Source organism: Leguminivora glycinivorella, chromosome 14, assembly GCF_023078275.1.
Source record: "Leguminivora glycinivorella isolate SPB_JAAS2020 chromosome 14, LegGlyc_1.1, whole genome shotgun sequence".
Taxonomy (NCBI): domain Eukaryota; kingdom Metazoa; phylum Arthropoda; class Insecta; order Lepidoptera; family Tortricidae; genus Leguminivora; species Leguminivora glycinivorella.
Genome location: NC_062984.1, coordinates 15,394,956 through 15,420,174, shown reverse-complemented (window position 1 = coordinate 15,420,174; position 25,219 = coordinate 15,394,956). Strand labels below are relative to the sequence as shown.

The 25,219-nt window shown below is 38.0% G+C and overlaps 2 protein-coding genes across 2 annotated transcripts in view; both read left to right on the top strand.

Moving 5' to 3' along the window:
* The first annotated feature begins 1,944 nt into the window (after window positions 1-1,944).
* The window catches only part of LOC125233440, a 43,521-nt gene continuing 20,246 nt past the window's right edge, over window positions 1,945-25,219 (top strand). The window contains exons 1-3 of the mRNA XM_048139465.1: window positions 1,945-2,145; window positions 14,287-14,401; window positions 22,151-22,326. Coding sequence (XP_047995422.1) covers window positions 2,131-2,145; window positions 14,287-14,401; window positions 22,151-22,326 — 306 coding nt within the window. The 5' untranslated portion in view covers window positions 1,945-2,130. The remainder of the gene's footprint in view (window positions 2,146-14,286; window positions 14,402-22,150; window positions 22,327-25,219) is intronic.
* Window positions 5,346-7,259, top strand: LOC125233433 (dynein intermediate chain 3, ciliary-like). The gene has a single exon (XM_048139450.1). The coding sequence runs from the start codon at window positions 5,398-5,400 to the stop codon at window positions 7,138-7,140; it is 1,743 nt and encodes a 580-aa protein (XP_047995407.1). The 5' UTR covers window positions 5,346-5,397; the 3' UTR covers window positions 7,141-7,259.

Below are 25,219 nucleotides of genomic sequence, written 5' to 3'. Positions count from 1 at the left end.
CCTTCTTTTACATTTCAAGCGTATTTTAGTATGGATACTCCTATTGGTTTCTTCATAGTTAACAAATTAAAAATAGGTGTTTTTTCTCCAATTATGGACGGCAGTTCTCCAGTAATGGATCCCCCATTATGGACAGTGAAATAAGTTTAAAATTTTACTTTTAAAGCCAACTGATACTCAATGAGTCAATATTATATACCATAAATGCAATTAGTTTGAGTTATTTTAACATAGGATTGTTTCTTGTAAATTTTGGTTTTGAAAATTGTTCCTTGTCCATCATAGGAGGTAGGCAGTTTTTCGGTTCCAGTAATGGACACTCGCAAAATAACGCCATTTCCTTATATCTTTGGAGCAACAAACTAGTATGTTTTATACCTTATCTCATGCCTAATGCAGTAAGTAAAACGCATTCAAGTTTACTCCGAGTATTATTTTTTTATTATTTTTTACATGAACTCAACTCTCTTAGCAACATTACTAAGAATTCGTCTTGATATTTTTTTCAGTAAACTGATGAATTTTATCTTGTCGCCAAATCCTTCAGAAATAACCGAATTAATTGAAACTTCAAAATGAAACAGCTCTAAAACTCTAGTTTATGATACATAGCCGTCAGTTTTTAGAAACTAATTTTAGATACTTATTTTTAAGGATTTGTGTTTTTTTGTCCATAATGGCATCACCGTCCATTATGGGGTATTTCACCTTATAAGAAGATATTTGTCATTTGCAAAATTGTATTGTATAGTCCTAGGATAACGGGTTACCGTATTAACTTTGATTCTCATGAGGCTGTAGAAATAAACGTTTTGGCGTTAAGTGCATGTAAGTACTTAAACGGACCTACCATTTTTTCGCGTTAACATAGAAGTTTGATATTTTTTAACTTTTTTTTTCTTTTTGAATTACGAAACCCTAAAATTAGGAAAATGAAGTCGTTATAGGTACCCAACCCATTTACCTCGTGATGCTTTGTAACAATACTTGAGAGAGAGTTTATCACGACAATCTAAACCACATTAGGTAGACGGTGTCATGCATTTTTACGCTTGTTAATGATCTTATAATTCCAAAGCTGTTACCTGCAGACTTATGTTTCATTCGTAGTAAAGTACACTAAGTAAGTACCTACTCATATTTGGCTTTCCATACAGAAGGGTCCTTATGCTTCTATTCCTTTTCATTAGAAATTATCCTCCACCTTCCTCCTCTCCTCTCCTTACTGATCATGGTTTATGATTATTTGCCACTTGCCACACGTTTTAATAAGATTATCACTACATAGTATAAAACAAAGTCGCTTTCTCTGTCCCTATGTCCCTATGTATGCTTAAATCTTTAAAACTACGCAACGGATTTTGATGCGGTTTTTTTTAATAGATAGAGTGATTCTAGAGGAAGGTTTATATGTAGGTATAGTACCCGTGCGAAGCCGGGGCGGGTCGCTAGTTTATTATATTAGGTACTCACAAATTTTCAAACAGTAGGTACCTACTTAAATATAGTTGTCGCCGTTATCGGTTTGTTGTTATGGTATCGCACAAACCTCGAATCTGTCACAGTTCGCGTTACTACGACAACCTGCTAACTGCTACCTACTTTGCTGTTCACAACCAAAAGCATGTCAACCAGTTTATCTGGACCTATACTTAACAATAGTCGATACCGGTCTTGAGGTCAACTTAACTCTTAACGGAGGTTAAATTCAATTAAGCTGCCCTTTGAAAGGGATATAGGGTGACTGGCGTTTACGCCTTTGTTGTGTAAACCCTCAATACGAATTGCGAATGCGTAGCTTAAGCGCCATCTATTCAAAGACCCCGTAAGTAAGCGTAAGTAAGCGTCAACAGCCATAAGGTGCCTTTACTCGTTGGACTTCACAAATGTTTATGAATTAAGTAACTTCTCTTTCTACCGCACGGGCCGTATAGTCCAGTCACCAACCAGTCGCCTGCGCCGCCGCGCGCGACGCCTGCACGTGCGCGCGCAACTTTCCCGATTTCTAAACTTAAAACAATAGCGTCGTGTTCTTTATGAATGACAGTTTTTGTGACATGTTGCTAATCGTGTAATGAGTGTTTCATGTGAGCTTGGATTGCGGATTCGTGAAAAACTGTTTACCTTTTTATGGTTAGGAACAAAGTAAGTTTTCGCTATTTTATGGGTTCGATGGCATTGCAATAGTGCAATATGCAGTTCTGTGTATTGCATTGATCGTTAGATTACGAAATCATAGTCCATTTATTTTATATTTAGGAAAGTGTTTCGTTTAGGCGTTTAAAATAACAATTTACCGGTCTGAATACTCATTAGTCGCAAATTAGAAAATACCTACCTTATCAAAGTTATCAATTAACTTGATATTAAGGCATTTTTAGGTACCTACGTGCGTACGTACTTTTACTCGACTGTGGCGTTATTTAATTCTTAATCTCGGGGTTCAGATGAATAAATCTTTAAGTCAGTACTTACTTACAATTTTCTGGTTAGTAATTAATTTTGGGTACCTTATTACCTATTATGTAATATTAAATTGGTTTTACATAATGATCCTACCCCAGACCTAATAACATAATGATAGAAAATTCCAATAAAACATTTTCAGCCTTTCTTTACCAGTCAACCGTTAGACATTGTCCTTAGTCAGTCTAAGCACCAAATTGGAATCTCCTTTTATTCCTTTAAAACTAACATCATACTGATCATACATCAGTACAATTGTCACCCTCGTAAGATACATACACTAATCGCAGTAACGAATTTAATCACACGCGCCAAGACGATTAAGAGAATAATGTGCTAATCTCTGTGCTTGTAGGTTGTCATGTCACGTAGCTATCTGACATATTTTCTAGCCTTTTTAATCCCTTTACCTTCTTATTAGCCATCGACTTTGGATTGAATTGTGTCCATAAATTATGCGCAAGTCGTGCAAAAGACAAAAAAGAAGAACTGCACAAGTTCACGTCCTAATCCCGCAAAACAGGGTTAAAGTACCAGCAATAATATGTTACTCGCCGAAGCCCGCAAAAATATGTGACACGCTCTTATGGCTGCACAAATAAGGTCGTGTCAGATATCAGATATTTTTGCAGCCTTCGTTGTTGTACATATTATTGCAGGTAACTTGTACTATCAGCTGTAATTGCGATATGGTGTCACGCTATGGGGCAATAGCACAAACGCAAGTGGCGTCTTCATCCTACAAAAACAATGCATTCGTATTATTGCCAATATACCTCAAACTGATAGCTGCAGGCCTCACTTCATTAAGCTAAAAGTTTTAACTCTTCCCTGTATATATATTTATGAGGTTGTAATGTTTGTCCGAAATAACCCACATTTATTTAAATTCAATAAGAGCGAACGACGAAAACATAATTTAATTCTTCCGGAATCTGTTCTGGACATCTATCAAAAAGGTCCTTATTACAGCGCAATAAAGATTTATAATAAAATACCGATCGCGTTAAAAACAATAGAAAAACCTAATCTTTTTATGAACTCACTGAAGTCATTTTTACTGGAGAAATGTTATTATGCAGTGTCGGAGTTTATGACTGATGATACTAATTGAATTTTAATAACAAAATGTTTATTGTAACATTTAGGCTAAGTACTTATACTTATAAGATAAGTAAGAAGTATGAATTGCTTAATTGATAAATTGCTATATCCTTATCAGGGTCCATGAGCTGCTGTACATTTTTATTATAACAACTGTGTCAAATACCATGGTCGCAATAAAGATTATTATTATTATTATTAAGTGCATGGCGAATTTATCAAAGAATTCATTCATAATTTCTCGATGCAATTTTTCAGCTCACTGTACAATATGAAAATCGTTCATTGACAAAAAGCAAATATCTCCCTCATTTGCTTAAAGGTTACCTGGGAAAGAGCCCTTAAAGGGATAAGCTAGCCTTTGTACTAAGTACCTAACTAATGAAATGGGCTTTCCGGTTTTTTTTGTATGGTCTTTTTGTATGGTTTACTTAAATTAAATTAAACCTCTGAGAAAACTATTACTACGTCGTCATTCTCGTGCCCTTGTCCCAGTGACTTCGGGTCGACTCGATGCAGTCATGTCCTCCTCTTCCATACATCTCTATCACCCGTCATCTCATCATTAACGTGCTTTCGTTTTACTTCTTTCGTCAGTCCATCCACCTCTTCTTCGGTTTTCCTCTCCAGTTACTTCCTGCTAGATTCATTCGTTATATCTTTCTCGTCAGATGACTTTCGTCCCTCCGCAATCTCCGCATTACATGTCCATATACCATGCTAGTCATTTTGCTCTTACTTGTTCTACTATCCTACTATACATATATTATAGTAAACTATTTTTACGAACGAATACTACGTACGAAAAGAAAAAATTGGTTCAACAGAAACGAATACACACAGAATTACTTTCGGATTTTTAATAGGTAAATACTAATAAGATCTGTAGATGCATAGACTAGAACCTATTAACCTACAGCGAGTGTCAGTCCAGTACCCGCATATGTATGTGTTCTCGATGCATATTAAACGCAGTGCGAAACAACATAATGCCAACGTAACCCATTATATAGGAGTATTGTTGCAAAGTTTCCTGTTCCACAATACCACAACGATTATAAACACACGTCATTAATTATAGTCTTCGCTGCAATATAATGTATATGTATTACGGGTATTGCAGCAGGAAGGCCAACCATGTGATTCTAAAGAACATTTAAGGCCCACTTGCACCAAGAACTTAACTCGGGGTTAGTGGACTGTTAACTGTCAAATTCCATATAAAATGGTGGGTTAACCCCCGGGTTAACCCTCCATTTTCGTTGGTGCAAGTGGCCCTAAGTGTGGTAAGAATTTTCGGCGTGCAGTAGATACTTAGGCATTTTAAAGAAAGCGAGGCAGAGGCAAATCGATAACTTAAAAACTTCTCGAAGTACATATAACGTACTACATCATATGTAATTAGCAATGTGACAGATACACGGATGGATAGAAACGTACCAATCTCCTTTTGTTATTTTTCTGGTACGCAATCTTTTAAATGTTACCGCCGACCTAGTTACCTTCGCATAGGCAATTAGGATAGGAACCTGATTAATTTACGCAATTACTGGAGAACTGGAATCACTTTAATATGCAAATATTTAAAATTGCACGCACTAATTACGATGTTTAAATGTACCTGTTGTTGAAGTTATTGTCATTGCCACTATTGAACCAAGGACACATATGGCAAGTATGACGCGACCTGACGTCACTGCATTCAGTGTAAGCAAACTATTTCATGACCGTGCTGATTTTATTATTAATCAAGTCGTTTGACTTAAGACCGACTATAAGTGTTAAATGTTCAGATTATAGTTGAATTCTTACCTTCAGGATTTTTAAATGCCTTTCCGTTACTTCAAGTCTAGTTATGAATACACGAAAAAAAGAAGGGACTTTGGACGGCAACCACTGTTTACGTCAGTTCCAGGACACTTACTGGACTCGATAAATCCGGACAAAGACCAGCAAAAGTTATACTGCCTTCGCAATCCTGTCCATGCATCTGTTCAGGCGACACTTCCTCAATCCCAGCATGATGCGAACACTAAACAAATATTTTTTAACGATGAAGGAATGAATCATACAGAAGGTGGCTGGCCACGTGAGGTACCTCCAGATCACGAGGAACTAGTACTGCGTCATTGCCGTCGCGTTACACACGAAGAAAACTACATCCATGCAGTACAAACCCTATCTCAACAGATGGTGCACTGCATTAACCAGAACAATGCTGTTAATTTATACGAATCATACTTTTCTAATATGCAGGAACGAGAGCCTGTGGAAACGTATCATATAAGAGAGCAAAATGTTTTCAGAGACTCCTGGAACCGTCCAGTCTCTTGCATCTGCTGGACTCACGAGCAAGAATCCAAGTTGGCTGTTGCCTACGCTTACAAAGAATGGCCCTCAGATACGAAACCAGATATTGAAACTGTTTGCTATATATGGAATGTTTCAAACCAAAGTTCTCCAGAGCACGAAATAATACCAGATGTGCCCTGTTGTCAATTACTGTGCTCACCCGTCGATCCGCCTGTTTTAGTAGGGGGACTTAACAATGGAACTGTGAATGTCTTTGACATTCGCAGCGGCAAAGTATCAGTTTCTAGCAGCTCCGTTTTCAATTCTCACTTTGCCCCGATTTCAGCCATGCGTTACACGACTTCAAGAACAAACACTGAATTTTTTACTGGTTCACCAGATGGATGCTGCTATTGGTGGGATTTGCGAGATCTGTCAAAACCATTAGACAAGCTGGTTATGACACTGAATTTGGCACCGGGAGAGGAACCCCAATCAACGAAAGCGGAAGCCGTCAGTTCTTTAGATTTTAACGCTGGGTTCCCTACGAAATTTCTGTGTGGAACCGACTCCGGTCTAGTCATAACCGTGAATCGCATGGGTAGATCACACGGAGAGGTTATGGCAGCGCTTTATAAAGCTCATTTAGGTGCAGTTCGCACTGTACAACGTAGTCCTTGCACGGCGAGAATGTTTGTCACATGCGGGGACTACTCTGTCCAAGTTTGGAGTGAGGAAGTTCGTTCAGCTCCCATAATAATAACCAAACCTTATCGCTACCAAGTTTTCGACGTTGCATGGGCTCCATTCAGATATTCCAGTTATATGTCCGTTTGCCAAGGAGGTTACATGTATTATTGGGACTTTCTTCGTAAATATAAAGAGCCCGTTGCATCATTAAAATTGTCTAAATATGGACTTACAAAGGTATCTCCACATGAGGGTGGCCACCTCATAGCAGCCGGGGACACAAACGGTTCTACTTATTTGACTACAGTACCCGAAAACATGGTCGTACCGGGTAAGGACGACAAACATCTTATGAGTTTATTGTATGAGAGAGAGACTAGACGTGAACATAATTTGGAAGCTCGTCAAAGGGAAATCAATTTGAAACTAAGAATGCAGGAACAACATGACCAGGCACCACCGGAACCGAAACCAGACGAACCTCTAGAGGATGAAGAGGCGGAAGTGGCTGTTGAAGAAGAATACTTTAGGATTGTTAATGAAGAGTTGGGCAAGATGGATGACGCGGGCTCTGGCTCATTTATGTAATATATGTTGCTAATGGCTATCCGTTTTCTACACATTGTATTTCATCAAATCATCAATATAAAAATTTTGCCTTTAAAAAAGCCAAACTTTCATTGTGGTACTTAGTGCCTATTACAATATTTGCAATAAACAAGCCCCAGAAGTAAAATAACTCTTAGTACTACAGCATTTACTTTATCACGTGTATGAACATTTTTTTAACAATTTCACATCAGTAGTTTTAAAACTAAATTTAAAAGTTGGCAACAACGCGTGGGCATTCTATTCCTGGAATAATTAACACTCACCAGAATATTCCGTTATACGGTATACCTACATATGGGCCACGCGGTAACAGAAATAAAATATAATAATTAGCGCATATTTGTGGGTTAGAAAACAAACTTCGTGAGTAAGTACCTATTTCTCATTTCTTCAGAAGGTTTTGATACGACTTGATACGATTTAAGGAGACTTTTAGAAGTTTAATAGTTATTTGTTTTACAAGGGGCAAAGTAGTTGTTTAACCGCACGTGCCAATATTGATACCGGAGCAAGCGAAAGATTCCAATATTGAACCACTTGGAATCTTGAGCGTTGCGACTGTTGCGAGGGTATCAAGGCACGAAGGTTAAACAAACTTTGCCACCGAGTGAAACACAAATTTTTTCACCACACCAACACGAACAAAATACTGACTATAAAACATCAAAATGAATGAAATCCATCAATTTATTAAATATTTATGATTCAAAATCATCATTTATAGGTAAAATCTAACAGCCAGATTAAGACATCGAGTTAAAATTTGTATGAAATTACTTTGCCCCCTTGTGGATAAAATGCAATTTTGCTATCTGTTTTCGAATAGCAAAGAAAGCCTTTACCAGTTGGTGTGGTGAAAATATACTTACAAAATCTTCTGTCTATGTTTGACAGCTACTCTTATTGCGGTCTATTCGTCAAACTTTATATTTTTGTGGATGACATAGGACATAAGTACAGTAAGATAATAACATCGAATATTATTGAAAAGAGGTCAAATATTTAGAAATTCTAATTACAATATAGGTGGCCACTGGTCAGGCAGGTCAGATCTGTTAGCGAGCCCCTTAATAGTTATTTGTTATACAAGGGGGCAAAGTTGTATTTTAACGCCGAGTGTGGAATTGAAAAACGAGCAAGTGAAAGGATTCTATAGTTGAACCACGAGCGAAGCGAGTGGTTCGAAAATAGAATCCTGACATTGCGAGTTTTTTAACACACGAGAAGTAAAATACATTTGCACCCGAGTGTAACACAAAACTTTTCCCCTCACTATATCGAGGAAACTACAACGCAAAAATGCATTTAATCACTGCTTTCAGTAGTTCCACAGGTGGTAAATCATCTTTATTACTAGATTCACCTACGTTTATCAATTTTAAAGCAGTTAATTTGACTTTATTCAAGGTCAAATTACTTTACCCACTAGTGGATAAAATGCGTTTTTACCCGCTGGTATTAAAGGACAAAACACGTGTTTCCGAGCTAGTGAGGGGAAAAATAAATATCGTAAGCGTTGAGTCACCAACAAACGGTCTCGAAAACATACCGTTAAGTAAACAGGTTGAATTATGATACTTTAGTAATTAGTACTATGTTACCAGTCATCGATTCCCTTCCTCATCATTGAAGCAACATTCGACTAAATTTAATGTTAATACGTGACATATCGCCTATACTATGAGGATTAGCATTGTCATCGACAAAGAATCTTATTTTGGAATCCTCAATGCCTTAATCATGGTCACAGAAACTTGCAGTTAGAGATGCAAATTTCACAATGTCGTGTAACTTTTGACAAAAAATATTTGATCCAAGATGAAACTTATATTGGTCCCGGATGTTTTGAGTGTCGAGAAGCCCGCATGTTTCCCGGCAGATCCGGTGAGCAGAGGCCCTTGACCGCCGATTTACGTCTGAAACGACCACTCTCTCCTGACCCTTCAAACTCCATATGCCGCACCATTAATAACCCGGGTATGAAAGACGCGGAAGGGACGTGGGGGGTCTGATTTCAATGGTAGCGTAAATTGCCCGTGCCCATGAGTTGCGTGAATAGTACGTCACAAACGCGTTGTGGGCAACTTTCACCGGGCCTACTCCTCGCATGGCGCGAGCGACCGTGTTTGCAGTAGCCCCGTTTCCATATTGCTTGTTCCTGGTTCGGCGTGCGACACTTTATACTAGGCCTTTATGAGTGTTGACAAAAGTCCCTTTATACCCTATTATGTGTAGAAATAGTTTTATTTTATTTTCGCCCGCATGCCGTATTTAATGCTGCCTATATTTTAATATGATAAACAACTTCCTGAATATTTTGAAGTAAGATAAACAAGTACTAAGGACTTTATTGCCTTAAGATTGCCTTAACCTTAACAATTCTTGATTCGCTTTTATTTAAAAAAAATACTTACACATGGAAAAAACCAATTCAAAAGGTGATACAGCTGTCGATTATGATTCAGTTACTCTTGTATAGATTATCGTTACAAGGTTAAGACTAAAGACGTGTGCCTATTGTGTTTAAATACTTTGTCGACTCCCGTCTAAGAGCAAATTCCATTGTTATTATTTGAAATGTCAGAAGATAAATCGGAACATTAAGATGCCTTGAATTTTATTAGACATATGTAGACATAATATTATGCTTGTTATACCGATTCATTAAAATAATTCCTAAGTGTATCTAATGTATTAACTAGTACATTTATTTTTCTGCAATTGGTGCTTTCGTGATCGTTTATATTTTAGGTAAACCTGGTTTTATACCACTCCCTTTCCCATGGCATGGGTGTCGTAGAAATCGACTGTGAGATATGGGTCTAGCAACCTGTCGCTGCAATATCACAATATCGTTTTCTTTCAACCCCTGCTAAGAACGGAACTGAATTGATCAGTTTCGTTTGCTCTTCCTACCCCTTTTGGGGACACAGGCGTGTGTATATTTAATTATGAAGAGTTTTATAAAAAAAATACGATTACATCAAACGCTATGCCTTTCAAGTCACATCATAATCATAAATCACTAAGTTATTTTGTAAGGAATATTGCATAAGTAGTGCAATCTGCATTACGTTATTAGAATGACTAACCGCAGCAAATGTCGTATGAGGACGAATGCAACTTATCGCCTCGATAAAAATACAAAGCAGATTATTATGACGACCTCCGATAAAAGGTACCTTGTGCTTTGTTAATACGGTAACAAAGATTAAAGATCCTTAATTCCTTATTGATAGCAATGATATCCTACTGAGTGGTAATGTTTGTCTGAAAAACCGAACCAAAAATGATGGATGTAGAGGACTTCTGCTAAAGTTAAATTTATAGTCAAGGTGCATTAGGTGCATTTATTTATTTAAACTTTATTGCACAAAAGACAAACTTAATGTACAAACGGCGAACTTAATGCCATGAGGCATTCACTTTGACACTAGACATTCACATTGTTATTGACTTCCATGGAAACATTTAAAATAACCTCTAATTTGACCTATATCCCCATATCACAGAATACCTCAGCAATTCCCATCAACTTTGTACAATGCCACGTCAGCAAATTTTAATTGATCCTATTTTGTTACCAACATTTAGTAATATAATTCGACTTTCGTAAGATATATACAGGATAATTGTTATAATTAAGAAAATATAGATACTAGAGAACTGTTGGAAAAATCAGCATGCTTTGTAAACCAAAGAAAATGTTAGCTAACCACATAAACGCACTTAGAACATAATTTAAATGTTTGAATAAAAAGTCAGATGAATGTTCTGGTGCGTTGGGAATTCATTCTTGTTTCGATCCTACTACTATTAACATCCTAAATTGTATCAGTGTCTTCCGTTCTCCGTTCATATAATAAACCATCTTCATAACCAAGTCATCGTTTCCTTCCATCTTAATACTAATGATATGTTGGCAGATATACTGACAAAGGCGTTGTGTAAAGTTAAACACTATAAGTTTGTGAGACAGCTCATGTTACTTTCATGTAAGTAAATGCGTTAAAACTCTGTATTTATTTGATAGTTAAGAATGTGTTCTTAATGTAATTACCATCATGGTTATTTCAGTTACTTGTTAGTTTGGTTATACATGATAGTGATTACATGATATTTAAATGATTGCATATCAATATAATTACAATTCATAATGTGAATAACTGAACTTGGTTGATGCATTGTAGCGAAAGTTCAGTGCATATGTTTTTGTTAATTGATTTATTGTTACTGTGAAGTGTAGGTCACTTCTTTAGTTATGAATTTGTTTGTGTGTTGAAACAAGACTGTTTTTGGTTTAAGGGCCAGTGTTGGAAAAATCAGCATGCTTTGTAAACCAAAGAAAATGTTAGCTAACCACATAAACGCACTTAGAACATAATTTAAATGTTTGAATAAAAAGTCAGATGAATGTTCTGGTGCGTTGGGAATTCATTCTTGTTTCGATCCTACTACTATTAACATCCTAAATTGTATCAGTGTCTTCCGTTCTCCGTTCATATAATAAACCATCTTCATAACCAAGTCATCGTTTCCTTCCATCAAGAACCTTAATGACGAAATAAAACTTAATAAAATCTCAATTAATCAACAAAATCTTGGTAACAAAATAGGAATTAATAAAAACAAATTTAACTTTTCCCTTAATTTTTGTACAAAGTTGACGGGAATTGCTGACCTTATCCTTTAGAGGTACTATATACATATGTGTTAAATTGTTAATTCTCATCTCCATCGCCATCGTAACAAAGCATAATTGTTCTTTATGGTTCCGAGGTGCATTTTTAACCGCCTTCCAAATCTCAAAGGAAGGGGTTCTTAATTCGTCTGTTTTTTTTTTTAATGTTTGTTCCTCGATATCGCCGTCGTTACTGGACCAATTTTGAAAATTTTTTTTTGATTGAATGTATATGCATACAGATTGGTCCCATTTTTCTCAGAACCCAGTTCTGGTGGTGGGATCCTGGAGAAATCGAGGGAACTCCTCAAATCTGAAAGGCATACATATAGGGATTTTTGTGTTTTTAAAAGAACAGCATGCATTTATGTACAAAACAGTGACATTTGGTGCAGTGGAACTCCTCAAATCTGAACGGCACACTTATAGTGACTTTGGTATTTTTATAAGAACAGCATGCACTTACGTCCAGAACAGTGACATTTGGTGCAGTGGAACTGCTAATGATGGTCAGAACGGAACTCCTCAAATCTGAACGGCACACTTATAGTGACTTTGGTATTTTTATAAGAACAGCATGCACTTACGTCCAGGACAGTGACATTTGGTGCAGTGGAACTGCTGATGAAGAGTGAGCCGCCCCTGGTTAGAGTTCCGTTCTGATAATCATTCTCATCTGTAAGTACTTCAGAATCATCCAAATTTCAAAATTGGTTCAGAAATGACGGAGATATCGAATAACAAACATTAAAAAATATACAGACGAATTGATAACATAATCCAACATTTGAAAGTATTTATCACCAGAACCCATCGATTTAAGATCGATGCCAGAACCCCAAAGGAGGGCGGTTTTTTTTTTCTTAAAAATTATTTACACTACATTTGTCTTTTCCGGAGTTATTTGTAGGTAATTAAGTAGATATATTACTTTTAATGTCGACCTCCGGGTCGATTCACGAAAGCTGGCACGAATGAAATGAACGAAACTTTGATTGTGTGAGTGACACCTGTATTGGTATACAGTCGTAACTGTCAAGAGCCACCATTTTATTGGTTAATCTGTCACACACATGCATATTTTCATTCAAACATTCGTTCCATTCGTGCCAGCTCTTGTGAATTGACCTTAATTGTGTCGGCAAACCTTGTTTATGATATTTATGATATAAGTTACTAGGTTTTGAGTAGAATAGAACTAGTAGATGTGGGTTAACCACGATGAATTGATGATGTATCATCATCAACATTAGGTAAATTTTTGTGTGTAAGCAAATATGGCTGTTACCAAAACCACAAATCTTAAAATGGAGAACGTTGACGCTTTGCCTTTAAGGGCCGGTTGCATCAAACCTTTTTATTGTATGGGAAGTTCCATAGACATCTGATGCGTGACGATGATGTGTCTGCCAAATGTGGTTGATGCAACTGGCCCTAAGTATCGAACCATGTCCCAATATAATTATGTGCAAGATTGGAAATCACAGCTTTGTTAAAATCAAAGCTTTAGTGTGTTTTAGTTAAACTTTCATACTCGTAAATCAATTTGAAATTATTGAATATTTTTTATTTTATTCGATTATTTATTGAACAAAAATAGTTACTCAATTATTTGAAATTGACATTAATACTTATTCCGTTTGAAACGAATAATTAAATACCTACTCACAGTCATCATAAACTACTTCATCGCTACACTACGTACCGGCCTTCAACCTCTTCAAACAATATGATTAAGTAAAACAGAAGTATAACGCACCTTTTATACATTCCAAACAATAGAATAAGCACCCGTACAAACTCTCATATCTTGTAGATTCCCACATGTGTCAAAATGCGAAATTCATTTGCTATGCATGTGCCACTTTTACGGCCTCGTAAACGCGTCGCCGTGTGAATATCGTATAGGTACAAGATCATTGGCATTTTATGTGTGACTTGTGCCGTGTAATAATTTAATAACACTATCACGGGTATGCGCGTGTTTAATTGTTCGTCTATGGCATTTTCTTTCAACTTGCATCTAGTCTAGAGTATATATCTTGATCTTGATAGTTGATACTGCAATACTATATTAGGTATTTAAATGTAGTGTGAATTTCATGGTTTAACAAATCACAATCTTAATTTAAATAAATTACAAGGAGGGACCAAGTATGTTATTAGATTTAATAATGTGTGTGAAGGGTTAAGAAATTCAACATCCCCTTTGTTCCCGAGGGTGACATAGAAGTTGGCTATGGGATTGAGTGTCATAGAAGTCGGCTATTTAATGTGGGTGATAGACTAGGAACAATGTCACTGTGGATGGATGTGTGCATTTTCCCATTTTTCTGTAAGTTTAAAACTAAATTATGTGGCTATGTAAATTCTGTAACACTCAGACGTTTCTGCATGTAAAAACATAAGAGTCCTAACTCGTTTCATGTGTTTTGTTGCAGTGTCACAATGGACAGGTCGGTGCGATGAGACCGGCGCTGGCGCTGGTGCTGCTGGCGATGGCGACGGCGGCCGCTGCGCAGCAGCCTCCTGCCGACGCGCCCCTCAACGACACACGTGCGTGAGTCATATACTTACAGAGAATAAGGGCCGGTTGCATCAAACACAGTTAAGAGACACATCATCATCACGCGGCAGAGGTCTATAGAACTTCTCGTACAGTAAAATTTAGCGAACGTTTTGACGGTGACAGAGACGGTTTGGTGCAACCGACCCTTAGTCACCAAATTTTATATTCTTATTTTCAACGAGTTCTGGTGGCCGTCCGGCGGTGGCTGGTCGACCCAGGTATTGCTGGGAGGACAGTGTGGCGGCGGATCTGCGTCAGCTTCAAGTCAGTGACTGGCAAGAGTCTGCGCAGGATCGGGACAGGTGGCGATCTCTCATTTCGGAGGCCACGATTCCCTTTGGATCACTGAGCCAAAATAGTTAGTTTATCTTCCACGAGTATTGACAGCGGACCTAGCACACTAATGTGATATACTCGTAGCCTATCGTACAGAAAGTAGTATGAAGAGGACGCAGTGGCGCTATAGGCATACGACCGTGCTTAATACCCGCCAGAATTACATAGTGGGTGCTATCCAAAGTAAGATGCGCTTTGTTTCCAGTCGAGACCTGTGTGTTACCTACTGTGTGATGTGGGTGTCTTTTTATTCTTTATGCAGAGGGTAGACTCTGGATGGAGCAAAAAGCTAGGGAAGCTAGGCAAAAGACAACTCCAAATTATAACGGGGGTGTTCACAGGCCATTACGGGGTCAAAGGAATTTTGGCCAAGATGGGACACGCCGACAACACTGATTGTCGCATGTGTGGCGAAGAGGAAGAGACCGTCAGACATTTAATGTGTGAATGTCACGCCCTCGCCAGACAAAGAATGAAGAACTTTGGAGCAGGCTACCTGGCACCGAAGGACTTCAGAGAGCTACCCATGAGCCTCATCATCCGATACGTGGAGATGGTCGAGAAGCTCCTGAATAGCTGAAGGATCTTAGGATCGTAGGGGGTAATTGCACAAAAGATCCCGATGGGTCGAAGTGTATCCGTAAGGGCCCCCGCAGATTTAAGATAAGATAAGATAAGGGTGTCTTTTTATGGGTGCATTGAATGCACATGTAAACACCGCTCGCTCGCACTTCCGTTTTATGCGTTCTGCCGATGTGTATTCAATTCATGCTGGCAGTCGGATCGGATGGTCTAGTCAGTCTAGTGGTAAAAACGTTAACCGCATAAGCTAAAAACCCGAATTCGATTCCTGGTTCAGTCATATTTCTTACATAACATTTCTCGTGACGTCATGAAATGCATTAAAATGGCAAAGCGCAAAACAGAAGGTAAATATGTAGAATGAAATAGCAATCGAGTCGTATCGTGCCCTCTTATAATTATAGCATTGCGTGTTTGTAAATGTGACATTATCGGTTATCGACATGTTTTTATTTTACTAACAAAATGTGTAATTTTCCAGCAAACATTTCCCCGCTTGCCATTAGGACTTTTTGACTTTTTGATCGGTTTCTCGTATAAAGATATACAGTATACTCACGTACTTTAACTGTTGAGCCATTTGGAGGCCAAAATAATTTGGTTATTTCATAGTTAAGCTACGACGTGTCCAGTATAAAATGGGCTAGAAGTGGATTAACAATTAAAGTCCGTGACCGTACACCGTACAAGCAAATCTCGTCCTTATGGTAATGACAAAGTGGGAATACACGACTTTGATTCCTAAATTGGTTGCTACGTTACTACTATAAATAATTTGCAGTTGAACGACTCCTATTGACGACAGCGGGTTTCGTGCTCGTAACAAGGAAGTGCCCGTGTGGTCTGCACGGCCCCTCGTTTTGGCACAGGCCCACATGCAACAATTACCAATCTAATAAATTGAGCGTAACAATAAATACTGCCCCAGCGTGGATGAATTATCTCTCTCAAGTAATCTGTGTGTCTGTTCAATATAATCCCGATTTCATGATCCTTTTCTAATGTCACCTACGATATTTATACTCGGTATGCCTATACTATACCTACTTGTGTCTGCCTAAATAAATACAGGAATTTATAATTTTCTTCAAACAGCGTGTAACTCGCGAACAATAATAAGAAATCCTATTTAAGGGCATTTCCAGAATTTGGGACCCACAAAACTGACAGCAAGTTATTTTTTGTTAACAACTTACGCTAATTGGGGGGTCCCAAATTCTGAAAATGCCCTTAAGTAGTTATCGCGCTAATTTAGTTGTAAGGTATTTTTAATATTAACAATAGGTATGGATTTAATTTTCTAAAAATCACTGCTATTTCAAGTGACAGTATGTTTCTTTTTAAAACTGAATACAAAATAATTAATAAATATAAATACACAACGTTAAAACTAGCTATTTAATGCAGCAATACCATTAACATTGATGATAGTATCATAACAAATCCGTCGAGCTCTTCCATGATTAATAATTGCAACACCTAGTTCAATTAACATAATACTATAAAATAACTAATTACAATATCTAGGTATGCATATAAATCTTAATTTTCCCCGATTATAATACCGGTATAATTAACACAAATGCAATCCATCGAAATATATTGAAATTTGTGAGTTCCGTGGGTCGGCATAATGTGCTCACAATGAACACAATAGAATTACAATCGGAGCCGATCGAAGCTGCTAATTACCTGGCACCAGTGCGTGAGCTTTCCTTTTGGAAAGTAACTGATGAAATTGAACGCGCGAGATTGCATGGTAATACTGGTACCTATACATACTGTCATTTCATAATTTCTCCATGCATTTTTGCAGCTGATAGTACACATACATTGAGTTCCGTGTTATTTTCTCACTCTCACTGAGCGTAGGCCAGAACGAGATGGTTGTGCGTGATCGGGACTGAAGATATTTTATGTTTATACTCGTTATTTAATTAAATTTTCAAATTAGTTACGAAATTCTGAACTCGAATCTAAGTCACTCGAGTAAAAAAAGCCTCAAGAATTTTAATCTTTGACAAAATACTATAAAGTGTCATCGAAACAAAAAATAATGTTTGAAGATTTTTTTTTTAAATAGATAGATTACTTGCGCGATCGCTTGCTAAATTAAAACTTTATGACATGGGGTTCGAGAAGCAGGTACTATTTAGGGTTCTCAAAGGTCGGCAACGGGGCGACGTTCGCGATGACTGCTTCCCATCTGGCGGCTCGTCTGCTCGTTTGCTGCCTGCCTATATATATCATAAAAAAAATTCGTGCATCATATTTATAGTTTTAAGCAGACGTGCGCAGCGGCTACATATGAAATTTTTAAGTGATCTACAAAGGTCAAATTCGTTATTAAAAAACTTGCTATGCCATTGACCGCACTGATTATGCACTACACACAAATGCGTGCGCTTTCCCTTTGGAAAGTGATTGAACGGCGCACTGTTCTGCGATTTTAACACTAATTCAGTCTAGTCATCATGCGAACTGACGAGTCATTGATAAATTTCCAATTAAGTTTCCGTTAATATTATCGTTAGGCATTTCACAAATATGTTAAAAAAAAACTTTATGACGTGCGACGTTGTCAGCAATTATTTGTGCAGGGAAAAACGTGCAATTAAGGTTATTTGACGTCATACAATTTTTATAATTAAGAATGATCTCTTTCTATGCTTATCTGCAGTAACGGTCAGGGACTAGGCCCGGTCGAGGCTTTCGATGCGACCGACCTGTGATTACGTAATACTTTGGAAAAGTGTAATTCCACAACAACAACAGTGTCAATAGTTAAATACATGACGAACTGCAACTTTACTGATAGTCCGGTTGCAATTTTTCTGTATCGCCCCTAAGATGTCATTCAGTAGATATTTTGACTGCATTACTGAGGCAGTATTTGTTGCACGACGTTCATTTTGTAACTCGACTGTTGTTTTTACGGATCAATAAATTATTGATTTAATTTTATTTTTCTTATTTTAAATGGGCTTACTCTTGTCCACAGACTAGCCAAAGGCAATTTAAAGACGTGGCCTACGATGGGGTGAGCTCGTTCAGAAGATGCCTAGCTGTTCACCCTAGATTTATATTGTCATGCAACTGTCATCCGAATGTCATTTTCAAACGATAGGGAAATTTGATAAACTGTCGTTAACTCAAACAAGAAATACATAGCTACGCACACAGCTGTAATTCGTTTTTAAACTAACTTGTCTTCCCACCAGTCATCACCAAAATCACAAGAGCGGCTAATAAGATTATATAACTGTCAATTTGGTTTTATGGCAAAGTGTAGGTGTAGTAGAACCATGAAAGTCAGAGTCGCCATTTCACCAAACAATATTGTCCATATTGATGGCTTGGTCTAAACACAGAGCGAAAGCAGTGCAAAATATAATACCACTTATATTGATTTAAACTGACACTCATCTCGTAGTTTTTATAAACATACTTACGCGAGACTTAGGTAATTGAGAACACTTACTTCTCCTGACGCCAGTCCAGACGTTTACTGTCGTGGTCACAGGCAGACTAACAAGGGTCATGCTCGCCATGCTGGGCGGCCTGGGGCCCGTTTCTCGAAAGGTACAAGCCTTGTATTACAAGTGCGCGAACTGTCAATCGTATGGGTTGTCAAGGAAACACACTTTTAATACAAGGCTTGTACCTTTCGAGAAACGGGCCCCTGGGTGTGTGTCGCGAACAACCCGCGATTGATCTTGATTTATTCACAAGCTAGGGTTGACACTTGCCTACACACATCACGAAATCCAGTGGTCGGATGGGTGCACCCATACGACCACTATTGGATTTCGTCATCGGCATCACCATGATGATCTGGTGATATAAATATTACGCGATTAAATACTACAGCAGTTTCAAAACGATGATACCATTTTTCCTAAAACGTAACAGGTAAATAGCTACTTTTACAAATAATCTCAACGAAAGTGCAGACATAAGTAAACATAACTATTATACATAATTATGTTGATGGTTATTATCATTTTGAAGTTACGGAACTTACGGCGTCAAGTTATACAATCACGCATCGCAATCGCGTCTCGGACTACATACGGTAGCAAGAAAACAATGCTATTAGGTGCGTATTAACATACGGACTGATACAATCGAAGGTTCATCTTCACACTTAGTCCAGGAAATGCTCATTTTCTACTCTGTTGTTAATTAAAGAAGGGCCAAATGGTTGGAAACCCTACTCTGTGACCATAGGCCGTATAATACGGAGCATATCTGGCGGGATAAAATATCAGTGTGCCTCCTTATTGTCTCTTGCAAAAGGCAAATAATCCTTAAAAATAAATTGATAAAAAAAAAGGCAAATAATTATTATAATAATTATTATCCAAGAACTTTGGTCTACGCACAATGTTGAATTGCTTTTCAACTACACTACTTATTTTATTCTATTTTCAATACCGTTTTAGGATGTACCTACTTATTTATTTTGACGAACCACTTGGTCCAGTGGACACTTAAGACGATGAGTTTGTTTATTTAACGTTTTCCGTAATATAAAAATGGTTGTCAAAGGTCATTACTATTTTTGAAACCCGTTGGACGCCACTGGACGCCGTTGGGTGGATAAGGTTTCAAAAATAAAAATGTTGTTTATGTCCATTGTATGTACGTGTGGGTGTCAGGGACTTTTTCATTTATCTACATATCAAATTACCGCTTTCTAAGTTTCTACTACTAGGGATAGCGGTCACTTTAACTCGACCCGCAGGGCTCCGGGATAGACTAAATAATGAGAAACTTTCAACCCGAGAACTCCCGTTGATACAATAGGTACTTAGTAGAACGTGATGTCATGCATCCATGGGAAACCCAGGACTTTTTAGATCCAGCTAAGCGGTTAAAATTCGGCCAAAACCTTCTTCGAATTCATAATAAGTTTTAACCAAAAATATTCACAACGCTATTGTCCCCCACTTACACCTACAAGAACCGAATGAGCGACCGTGCATCGCCATGCATTCCATTACGCCCAAACACGGCACATTAGCATAGAAATACCGCCGACTACGAATGACAAATTGAACAAATCAAATTAGGATTGGGCCCGATTCGGTTTAACCCAATATTTATTTAAGTATTGCGCCAATGCTCCGGGACTTATGAGCATGAAATTTTATGTAAGTAAAGCAATATGAATATGAGTGTATGAGAACGGCTAAGTGCGTTTTCACATTATCCGATCCGATATCGGTTGTCGGAAGGATTTCAAAGGCAACAATCAAAGATGGCGGCTCAAATGTATGGGATGTCGGTCCTACATCCGATATCGGATCGGATAATGTGAAAACGCACTAACGTGGCATGACGGTTTTGAATTTTGCACGGTCAATCAATTTGGGATTTCGTGGAATGGTATTACTGAGTTAAGAATGCATTTGTCTGTCTTACGTATACAAGTAGGTACTTGTCATTGTCATTATATACACGCCACTTTATACATTCACTAGCGAAAAAGTAAACTCGCATCTTATTAACTTCCGCGGCTTACGTCCTGACAACTAGACCACCCGATCACGCCAACATTAACTTCTTTATATATATTAATATTTGACTTTTAGTCTAAAAATGCGAATCAAATATCGTACAAAGTAATTGTAATAAAAAATACCGAAAAGTCATAAAGATTGTTAACTTGTAAAAGCTTACCTTTTGTTAAAATATCACCCTATTTAATTATTTATGATAGAACTCGAGTATCCTTTGGGGACGTTATTAATGAGTTTCGAAATTGAGCACAAATATTTTTAACCTTCCTTTTTTAAACAAGATTAATGATTAAGGAAGTTCGCAAGAGGATATTGGGGATAATTTCATAAAAATATCGAGTTTCAAATCTGTGGTTGTAACGACAATAACCTAGATTTAATGAGATTAGCTTTGTCACATGTCTTTGATGCGTTCCAAATTAGAAAACCTACACTTATTTAATTATTAAAAGTAGGAGGACTTACTAATCAAGGTCACAAACATTAACGAATAACAGGTGGCAAGATTAATTTACAATACAACCTTCGATTAAAAAAACATTATCTTAACAGTCAGTGTATTTATCAAAACTTTGTAGAAAAAGGGCATATCAATTTACACGGTATTTATATTACCTACATGTAAATAGCGGAGGACTATGTCCAAGACTCAATTATCTTAGCGACACATTAGTTTAGACTTCGACCAAGTGCTAGGTATAAGTTTTCATCACTAACGTAGCAGTGAAATGCCACTTAGTTAAACCTATTTAATATATCCCACAGGATAGGACCCGCTAGACTGCAAGACGACAGGGCACGAGGCCGATAAACACATTTTCCCCTCATTAGCTCGGAAACACGTGTTTTGTCCTTTAATACCAGCGGGTAAAAACGCATTTTATCCACTAGTGGGTAAAGTAATTAGACCTTGAATAAAGTCAAATTAACTACTTTAAAATTGATAAAAGAAGGTGCATCTAGTAATAAAGATGATTTACCACCTGTGGAACTACTGGAGCAGTGGTAAACGCATTTTTTGCGTTGTAGTTTCCGCGCTAATGTGAGGGGAAAAGTTTTGTGTTACACTCGGGTGCAAATGTATTTTACTTCTCGTGTGTTAAAAAACTCGCAAGTTCAGGATTCTATTCTCGAACCACTCGCTTCGCTCGTGGTTCAACTATAGAATACTTTCACTTGCTCGTTTTTCAATTCCACACTCGGCGTTAAAATACAACTTTGTTCTTGCTTTTTCTAGTGACGGAAATGGCGTGAGCTTAATAGACTTTAATAACTTTATATTCGTTGTTCCAGGCTGTGGCACAGAGTGTGTGAGGTGCGCAGCGGACGGCTGCATCAAATGCGCCCGGCTGCTGGTCTGGCCGGGCGGCACCTGTACGCACGCCTGCCCCGCCGGCTCGCGAGAGGCCTGGGCACACGATGACCACCTCATGGGCCGCGTCTGCTACCCCTCCAACTCTTATAATGAGGTAGGTCTCAAATGCTTCCGGTAGTTAGTCAAGCCGGGCTTCACTCGTGAGCACTCCTACCCCGCCGGCTTGCGAGATGCCCCACCGGCTCATGAGAGGCCAGCCGGCGTAGCCGAATCAGTCAATCGTCGACACGAAACGCCAACAGAAATGCAGTCTGGCTCTGTCACGCCAAAACGCGAGAGCGATAGAGATAGATCGCTACGCAACAGATATTATCGTGAGTGTTTATGCATTTGGCTACGTACCCTGGGCACACGATGACTCTCATGGGCCGCATCAGCTACCGCTCCAACACTTATTATGAGGTATGCGTCAAATGCGCGCGGCTGCATACTAGTCTGGCAGAGAAAGCATTAAATCTCGCTCTACGATCATGCCATGAAATATAGTTACACTACACAGACGAAACTATCTCTAAACAACCCACAATCTCACTAGAAGTATTCTAAAGAACATCTAGGTCGTCGTCAAAGCCTGTTCGCACTAGGTCGTGACGCTAACATGTCCCGGTAAAACCGTCGTGCCTTGTAACCATACTTTAATGACACTGTTAACACCACGCGCTTGGCGATGTGAGCATCGCGATTTAATTATACAAGGCACGAACCTTTCTGGGACAATGTGTCGTCACGAGCTAAGAGCTGGCTTTAGCTCAAGTTTGTCATAGATACTTGAGTAACAAGACTGCCAAATTGAAAATGAAGTTCGTATATTTCGTAGACGGCTTCTTATCGAGAATGTTTCCATTATGGACAACTCAGATAAGGAGCAAAAGTTATCATTTAATCAAAGCCAAAACTCTCTGAAACATGTAACTCACTTTATTTAGGTATGTATGACAGTGCAACGTCATTCTTTTTTAAAACATATAAGACTGCTAACTTCGCCAATTGATGCGTGGAATCGAACTCTATATGTCTAATGTAACATCGAGATGAAAGACCTCTCTTTAAAGCTTACAGATTTAGTGCGAAAAGCTTTTTCTTCCTATTTTTCCGGAAACATTCGCATTTGTCATGCTAGTTCGGAGAGTGACAGTCAGTACGTCTAGTACTGAGACAGACTGAAATAACATGACACGTTCGTACATTTCCGTCGAAATACGAAGAAATTCTTTTCGCACTACGTCTGTAAACGTTTTTATTATTTGCTGGTCTCTGCCTATATGCATGCTCTCCCGGGAACATGCTAGCAGAAAGGTATTATGTCTTAAAGCATACGAAGCTTCTCTCGGTATCCCTCATACCTAATACCTACCTATGCAGCTTCGCTTTACGTTTGCAGTGGCAAAAGCCTTTGATAGAATTCTTAGAAAGCCTGTACTCATCCCCAACAGTATCGGACAACAATATAAATTACTTTCAAGTTAAGGCTTATACTTACTGTTGCGATTCGATAATTCGATTTGTTTTGCTGTCTTGCAAAAACAATGTGGGTACCTATTTAATGTATTACGGTACCTACTGTAACAGAACAAGCATCTATGACGAGGAAATGGACTCGTTATTACATATAAAACTTACGGCGAATCAACTTTTCCTTGACCAACTTTTTGGTGCATATTTCCTTCGGGATTTCATTGAATATTTTAACAAATAATATCTGCGAAGCTTTATCACATGTTTAGTTACGTCATCACTCATAAAATTCACTATTATTTGATGCACAACTTATTGGAAAAAGCTTATTTACAAACTATATTCACATGCATGGATTGTTGACATTGACAATCTGATCTGACAAACGAATGACGTTCCGATATTGCGTCTTGGTTCTAATTACAAGTCAGAGAGGTAATAATCACTAATATTGATTATTATACTTCCTGAATATATCATTCAATGTAACAATTAGGAACAAATGTGATCTTTCATTGCGAAGTTACTTACTAAATTGATTTAAACAATCTTTCACAAAATAATATTTACGTAAAAATATTTACGAAACACTCCACTATTGGACTACATAGGTAACAATATCAATAGCTCTGTCTCTCTCTAAAACACGTGCAAGCATGCAGATGTTACTACTGATAGGTAAACGATTATTTGCTGAGAGAACATGGACGTTAAATGTATAGGGTGTACGGCTTAGTAAACAAACCAGTCTCCATTATGTCCCCAGTAGGTCTCCAGTCTCCATTATGTCTCTGTTGTGTCTCCGGTATGTCTCCAGTCCCCAGTATGTCTCTGTTATGTCTCCATTATGTCTCTATTGTGTCTCCAGTAGGTCTCCAGTCTCCAGTATGTCTCTGTTAAGTCTCCAGTATGTCTCCAGTCTCCATTATGTCCCCAGTCTCTGTTGTGTCTCCATTAGATACTATAAAAGGGTCGGAGCGAGCCGACGCGCGTCATTCTTACAATATCTACAAGACTAACAGTGTCTCTGGCTTTCGTGTGTTATACTGGTGAGTGAAGTTGTTCTGCTATTATTTCTCTGTTTGTTTCTACTTGGAAATTATTCTAAGTGATTGTAAACTTTGAAATTGTGTCTTTGTTTGATTGTGCGGGGACAATATCGTCGTACAGTTGAATTTAGACCTGTGGTGGAATTGCTTTACTGTCAGTTGTGGGGTTATTTTAGTGTCCTATTTATAGTGTAGTGTTACATTTAAATTGATGTGTATAGTGAAGTTTTCTGTGCTTTGTTTCATGAGTGCCGTTAAGCAATACAAAGACTGGGTCGATGTATGGCTGGTGCTTGGAGATAAGTCTGTGTTTGGTTTTGTAGGGAGTAATTCTTGCAAAACTAAGCTTAGATTATAGCACGTAAAGGAAACTTCACTCGTTTGTTTAGTTGGTCAGTAAAATTGAATTTAGTAATTTTCTATGGGGTTATTTTGTGAAAGTTATAAGCCAGATCATTGTTTGTGACAGACTGTTGTCCGGCT